This window comes from Cupressus sempervirens, chromosome 11 (assembly GCF_028749045.1).
Source record: "Cupressus sempervirens isolate cs-2001-9-10 chromosome 11, ASM2874904v1, whole genome shotgun sequence".
NCBI lineage: Eukaryota > Viridiplantae > Streptophyta > Pinopsida > Cupressales > Cupressaceae > Cupressus > Cupressus sempervirens.
Window position 1 is genome coordinate 313,716,309 of NC_143128.1, and position 8,014 is coordinate 313,724,322.

An 8,014-nucleotide genomic window follows, 5' to 3' on the forward strand; every position below is an offset into this window, starting at 1 on the left:
TGTTGTTATGGAGCAGCAATTTTTTATTACTTTTGACTAGTCGTGGTTTCTCGAGGCATGTTTTGGGTCGCATCTAAGGTTTCTAGGGAAAACTGTGTTCTTCTGCAAAAAAAATTCACAGTTTTTCACAAAATCATAAGTGCAGCTACTTTTTGACAATTTTTTATAGAATTGTTGTTTTGCAAAACTGCGAAAGCTTTTTTTTAAGTTAATCTCGATGTCTCTGGATATCTAATAAAGCGAAGGATAGCTTAGTTACCTGGCATAATGTTGGAAGGATTATGGTAAACTCGATCATATCCAAAAGTTTTGCAACACCGGGGAGGGTCTCAATAGTAGGTCATATTGCAGAACATTCTGTAAGCGTGTTTCTAGCACCCACATTTTAAACTTCCAAATCAGCCCCATCAAGTAAAGCTTCTGTTGGTTTGTTTTGCCGATTACAATGTTGCAGGATTTGACCTGTAAGAAGACGGTGTTTAGAGAAGCACTGAACCTGAATCCTAATCCTCAAAGTTTAGAAGTTTCAAGGAACATCCTCCAAGCCCAACTTCATGAGCACGAGTTGTCAGTTCAGATAATGAGGTCATCAGTTTAGAAGGTCAGATGCATAGTTCAGAATTGCAAGGTTTTCTGAAGTTCAAATGTGAGTTCAGATTTTCCAAGTTTTGGCGTAATTTTGTGATTCGAATTCCATGATCCAAAATATGGGTTCAGAGTGCAGATTTCAAAACACAGTCTCAATTCAAAGTTTGGAATGTAGATTCAAGTTCCATTCCTTCTCAAGACATGATTATCATTACAGTTCACAATTCGAGTTTCACCAGTCCAAGAGTATAGTTTCCAAAACAAGTTTGGACATACAGTTAAAGAGGGAATGATGTTTTTGAAGTGAAAAGTATCTCTCAATGAATCGGCCCACGAGATGATATGGTCTCTCTTCTCAATGTCAATTATTCAGATAAGTCATACTTTACTCATTTGCAAAGATGTTCATGTCCATTATAATCAAAGGCATCGAGCACATATGGGGCACGAATCACCAGACATACGACACATTATGAAAATCCAAAGCACTGCATGTATCACCCGCATGTAATGTATGAATTGAAGTGTATCTCAGTATGGGATTAATCCCAACATCAATAGTCACCACATTATTCAAAAAAGTCCATTAACAAGTGGAGAAGTGAGAAACGTGGTCACAATTTGATGGTGGAGGTTGTCTTGATAGGTGGTTAATTCCACAAGTAGAGCAATATCCTCTCGGCATGAAAAAGAGAACATCAATTCAAAATACAACTTAAGGAAGCTTCAATGTCTACCTGCATGTGAAAGTTCAAACCTGAGCTTCATAACAGCCCCATCTAAAGGAGAACCTCAATAATGAGATGAGCTAAACATTTCTATGTGGAGTCTACGCTTTGTCTTATGCTCGTGTCTAAAAAGACACACCCACAGCTAGTGAGGGTATCCTTAAACAGTCAATGGATCTTTCTTCATGCCGAAATCCGTAGTGTTATGGTGATTGTTTGACAAAATGCCAATACAGTCACCACAACATTGGAGGTCGCGCACCATCACCCCTTCCATAGTCATAATAAACCATGCACTACATAATGGCGTCAGGTATACCAAGGAAGACGTCGGGATTACATGAAGAATGGTACCGTGTTCATTAGCCCGGCATGAGTACATGCTCGGGCCCGTATAGAAAGAACGATAGCAAGGTATAAGATGGGAACCCAATAAGGCACTTTGGCTATTGATTGGAAGAAAATTCAAAGTCTAATGTCGTTTTAAAATGATATTCTCCCTAAATATCAACAAATGTATGATCAGGAGTGGCAAGTGATGAACCAAATCGATAATCAAAAGAGAGCAAGCATCAAAATGGAGAGAGCCTCAGCGTCAGAGAGGTCATTGGAAACTGTAGTTTTACTTGCTCCCATTACTGCTGAGAAAAAACTGAATATCCATCTGGATGAGCAAATGCCAAAACCATATCGTGCAGGGGTATTAGCAGCAGTAGATCCAACGTACATAAATAGATCTCCCGACCACCAAGACAACAACATGAGTGTCCTTCAACAGCATGTGGCTTTCTTTGACAAGAACAAGTATGGGATTGTCTATCTTATTGATACTTACAAAGGTTTTTTGTATAATCTTCTCAATCCTCTCTACAATATTTATCCATGTATCATTCAGCTTTGCTATTCAACCTGGATAGATACCTTCACTGTTGTTCCCAATCTACATAAATAACATTTACAAAGCAAAGCATGGAAGTGACTCAAGAGACTTATGACACTGAAGGGAGATTTGATCAAGCCAAGTTTGATGCAATTTTCACCAACAGAGGTTGAATAGGTGACCATCTATTTGCTGATAAGGAACAAGGAAGGCTTTATTGAAAAAGAACAAGTCAGAGCAATGTTTGATGGCAGTTTGTTTGAAATTTTAGAGAAAAAGAAGAGATAAAGGAGGACGGCCATTACATGGAGTTGAAACATATTTTCTCCCTTACTATAATCTTGGGTTTGGTTGTAACATTATGGAAGTGGTATTCAATGACTTACGTCTTTTCCCATACTAGCTCTTGATATTAATATTTTAAGGATGCTTATTCCCAGGAAGTGAAAAGATGGGGAAACCAAGTGTCAAAAGAGAAACTAATCACCTTCCCAAGACTATGTCAGCAACCGAAAGGTTATGGGCAAAGAGGATGTTAAATAGGAAATTCGATGATGATACTAGGGTTCTTCTTTCTGCAAAAGTAGGTATTGCTGGAGTAGAGGGGAGGGCATTCAATTTCTGTATTTTCCTTTATGCATTGGAGATTGATATTCAGTTTTTGTAATAGATTTGGCTGTAGATTGCAAGCAAATATAATCAGAGTGTTGTGTTTGTTGTGTTTAAAACAAGAAAGGTTTTGTTATGAATCAAAGTATTTGAGCATCACTTTTTCTGATAACTTTCAATCAGAGTATTGTTAGGGTCAGTTTTGAGCACTTTCTTGCATTCTTAGTCAAATGGTGAATGGGTGATAGATCAGAGTACTGTCACTCGTTCTTGTTGTAAAGATTAGGATGTTTTATCTTCATTTTGTCATGTCATTGCATTTGCATAACTAGCAACATCATCGCATCATCAATGCCAGGGAGTCATAGGTATTGTGAATTCTTGGAGTTGGCTAGGTTTAGAACTGTATTTCACCACCTGAGCTAGTTCTGTCTAGGGCTGGTTTGGTTTTCCTCTTCTATTCTCAGGTTAAGAACGCACCCAATTAGTTTTGGAATAAAAGAAAATTCATTGAATATCATTGATAAGGGAGCTGTACCTTTTAATTCAGAGGAAATCTATCAACCTCATGATAGATTATCCAACTGTTGGTATCAAATTGTTTCTCACAGGTTCGGACATTTAAGAGTTATATTGGAAAGAACAATCAGTTTACCAACACGTTCTAAAGAGAAGGGGCCATCCTTTTATGCACTCATGGCCAAATGACCTATAATTTATCTTAAATCTTCCATCGGATAGGTAGTAGAATGACCATTACAAGAGGGTACTAAAGTTATATTGTAATATTGATATAATGGTCATCTTGGTATTTAGAACCTTCCTTTTATGTCTTTCATCTTTGCTTAGCTTTACGAACTTTCATTTTTGTCTTTTTTGTTTCTATTCTCAATCAATTTTGTTTTGGAAAGATGGCCTTGTATTCTCTATTTAGGGAACCTTCATCTCCTTTGATAATATTGAATATCATTCGATTATAATTTCACTCGGGATTAATAGAGTACTTACACATCTATCACGAAATTGAGTTACACTTAGATAATTTAGCATAATGATGTTATGAAGATAACCAAAAAGTATGTCAATGTTTAAAGCAAAGGGAGAAAAAAAATACCCGAGTGGGATCAACTGCATCAAGATAAAGAAGTTGAGCGACAAGAAAATTTGCCATCTCATCATCCACCGGTCCACCACAGCGAATAATTCTCTGAGAATAAAATGTGGTGAGACAGTGATTAAGATCATCCAATTTATGATCCATATTACTCACTAGATTCAGAATGTGAACTTCGAACACGATGAAGTATAATTCAGCAAAAAAATTCAAACTTTAAAGACTGATTAGTAAATTACATGCTGAAAAAGCTGGCTAATAACACTTTGAAAGCGCTCATACACCATTGGCGGTGGACCCTGTGATCCTTGTCCATTAATATCACAGTATGGTGAAGAAGCAACCTTTAAATCTTCCCTGATTTTGAAAGCATTTTTTTATTCGAAAGATGATTGCAAAACATATGGTAAAACAAGCAAACCAGCAATAAAATAAGTAACAACTAAAATGACTGACCTTATAGACCAAATAGTAGGGCTAACAGAGTACTGTGGACTCCAGGCATATTCTGAACGTATGCCAGAGAAAGACGGATGATGATTATTTGTAGCACTGCAAACTGATCTTAGTTTTCTGCAATAAGTTTTCTAAAATATTTGGTTAGAACAACGAACACTAAGAAATGAAGGGGAAAAAAAGCTAACGGCTTGGAAATTGAGAATGCAAATCTCAAGCAAGAAACATTCAAACTAAGACTTTTCTTAATGCAAAACAAATTCATAAAAACGATAAAGCTTGCTTGAAACCACGATGAAAATAAAAATTGTTAATAGAAGCGTTAATTGTTTTGGTGCTGCTTGGCTAGTGTTCTCGTACAGCTGGGTGCAGAAAATCAGTACTCATTTTAGTGCTAAATCTGCTACAGCTGAAGTCAAGACAGTAATTAAAGTTGTTTTTGCTTCATTTTGTTAGGGCAGAAAATCTCAGCCAAGGGCAATATCGACCCAAAAAATACTTACGTGAAACGCAAAGGGAGGGAAGAAATTCGGTTTCTTCCATTAAACGTTCTGGGCAGCGAACGAGGCAAGGGAGGATTCATAGTCGTAGTAACTGATAACAGTGATTGAGCCATTTTCTTCTTTACCTCCTGCTTGCACTTCTATTGACAAGGACAAAAAGAAGTGATCAGTTCTGATTCTGCTTATGTAAACCCCCCTCCCTATGGTCTGAGGCAAGTTATGGTCTGCCAGTGGCCACAGAAGTGATATAGCCGGATACGGGAGAAATATTCCGATTTATGCTACCCCCCGGGTAATGAAAGGTAGAGTTTACTCTGGAAGCTTTTTGGGATAGGAGATAAAACCACAAGGGCTCACCCGTATAACGGTTTACTAGTTATCTCCGGGTTTATTATTGGAATCTTGTATAAAATATAGTTATTTGTCTATTAAAACTCCTTTCCAAAAATTTATATTTTGTGCATCATGGTCATAGCTGTTCTACTTAAATTCATTTTAATATGATTTAGCATTATAAAATATCATTAGTATCAAATCGGAGGATGATTTAAGGGTTTAAGTTAGCATTTTTTAAATTAATGATGAGATTTACAAGTAATTATTTGTAAAAACATTAAATGTAACGTTGTGGCTAATATTTGTCAATAATTTAAATTATAATATTAAGTATAATTAAATCTAATAGAACATGTTTTTATTGGAAGATAATAATATAATTATTAGAAGTGTTGAATTATAAGAATAAATTTTAAATTTAGTGTATTTATTTATACAACAATAAATTTAATTGATGTATTATTTTGAATATAAAACTATATTCATGTTAACAATGAGAACAAATACAAAATTGTATTAATGTTAACCATGAGAACAAATATAAAATTGTATTAATTGTATACATAATCAATTTGCCATCTTAAGAGAAGCAATAAGTGCAAAGAGGAGTGAGATGGGATTTTCAAATTTGGGTGATAAAGTGGGGGTCAAAGAAAATGTAGATGATGATCTAGGTGGGTGCACGATGGCTTGGTTTCAAGTTTTCAATTCTAGTGTTTCTTAATTGACCCATCCTTTAACCACGTCTTTAGATTCTAGGTTTGTTTATTTGGTTGAGTTATTGACATAAGTATTCTCCAATGGTCATGCTTAGGGATTGCTAGTATGTGGTCATCTCCCTTCCTACGGTCATTGAAGCTCTATTTTTTATGGCAATTAGGCCACATGCATAGTTTATTATTAGAAGTTTGTTTCAACTAGCTTGCAGGAGTTTCAAAGTTTCTAGGTGACATTTTTTATTGGCGCATATCCTTGCGCATGTTATGTTCCTTGGGAAAAGGCACTTCTAAGGCTATGTTGACCTCTATTATTTTTAGCAGTTTGATATTTGGTGTATGATAAACTCCAAGGCGTGTTTTCACACCCTCCAAGAGACTTCACTTGCCTCCTAGTATCCTATTTCTCTATAGGATCTTCCAATAGGCTTAGATCATTAACTAAGACCTATTCAAACTCTTCTATAAGAGTCAATCTCTGAAAAATTCACCTTGAATGATCAACACCCTAGTTTTGATTCACTTCTCCACACTCACTTAGAAGGCTCTAAGTGCCAAATCTCTATAAACATGCTCCAACATTGCAGGGGTCTTCTCCATCATGTAAAAAAAAATCATAATATTTCCCATTTGAACCATTTTGGAAGGATCTTGAATCATCTTCCAATCAGCTTCATCGATTCATCATGTAGAGACCTTAAAATAGGTTTATTTCCTTATAGCCTTCACCAGTCCGTTTTTCCCCTTTTTAGTAAAATTTTTCCAAACAACTCAAAAAACTAAAACTTGATTTGGATACCCTTTTGGAAGTTTTAAAAATTTCATTAACAGTTTTGGGTCTAAAAGTGATCGTACAGGGGGTTCCTATAAACAAGGATAAAATGCCTAACAGGCCTAATTTCTAGGATTGAACTGTGGTTTTGATAGCAAACTTGCTCAAAGCAAATCCCAAATGAATGGTATGACTCATATATGCATAGAATGGATAGATATGATTTTTATCTTCATGAAAAATTCCTAGAGCAGTACAGATACGTACAACCATACAATGTTTCTTCACTCTTTTCACCTCTAAACCTCTAACCAGGTTGCACAAACTCGCCCAGGGCCTAGCATAATATATAGTTCTTAATGATTTCACGAATCCTAACTCCTAAAAATATATACAAAAATGACTCCTCTTCCATTTCCATCTATCATGAATGATTATCCATGGTTAGATTTCATGGAGGAGCCATGACTCTCTAAACTACTCAAAACAAGCTGAAAATAGACTACCTGAACTAAAACACCCAAAACCAGTACTTAGATGAACTCAAAATGACCTACTATTCAAATGAAAAAGTTCATAAACAACCTATAGAACACTAATGAAGAATTATATTTAGTTGTTCAGTCCATTAAATATGACTGTCAACACAAACACCAGTAAAAATCTGCTAAAAAATGCTTGCAGAGCTCTCTAAACTATTACAATGCCTCCATAATACTTTGTGTTCGAGTATTAGGTATCATTAGATGTCATTTCCTTTATTTTTGGACCTATTGGCCACAGAATAACCATCCTATAACTTAGGGAATCCAAAGATACCTGAATGACATGCACTCTTTTGCAATAATTGCAAAATTGAAGACAACTTCTCAACACTTGGCAACTTTGTCATGTGCCTCAATCCTATATTCTAGGACTCATAACCACCTATGTTTCATGGATCCAAGGCCATTTATGACCTTATGGCATCTTTACAACAACCATTATGTGTTTAGAACACATTTAAGACTCCAACTTAAGCTAAGCTCCTAACACTAGGAAATTTAAAAAACAACAAACAAAGGTTAATTAGTGACCTTAGTCCCAGTGACTAATTCACCTAACCAACATTGAAAATGACCTTCTAAGGTCTTCAAACAAACCAATCTATCCTCTTGACTTTGCTAGAGTCAAGTACAAACCAAAAACTTATAAACAATAGAGGCTAGCCTAGGTGCTCCTGCACCAATATTTGCCCCCACTTTGTTGCGGCTTCTTTTTGTTGGGGCTCCAATGTCTGGTAGGGCTTCTAGGATCTTGTATTCATGTTGCC

The 8,014-nt window shown here is 35.9% G+C and overlaps 1 protein-coding gene and 1 pseudogene across 1 annotated transcript in view; one reads left to right on the plus strand and one right to left on the minus strand.

The window, feature by feature from the left end:
• LOC149529378 (ATP-dependent Clp protease proteolytic subunit 5, chloroplastic-like) overlaps positions 1–5,127 on the minus strand; it is a 100,194-nt gene extending 95,067 nt beyond the window's left edge. The window contains exons 1-4 of the mRNA XM_089811272.1: positions 4,879–5,127; positions 4,376–4,492; positions 4,159–4,276; positions 3,920–4,012 (exon numbers count right to left, since the gene is read on the minus strand). Of these exons, the coding sequence (XP_089667398.1) occupies positions 3,920–4,012; positions 4,159–4,276; positions 4,376–4,492; positions 4,879–4,991 (441 nt within the window). The 5' untranslated portion in view covers positions 4,992–5,127. The remainder of the gene's footprint in view (positions 1–3,919; positions 4,013–4,158; positions 4,277–4,375; positions 4,493–4,878) is intronic.
• LOC149529379 (peroxygenase pseudogene) lies at positions 1,894–2,724 on the plus strand (annotated as a pseudogene).
• Positions 5,128–8,014: the final 2,887 nt, after the last annotated feature.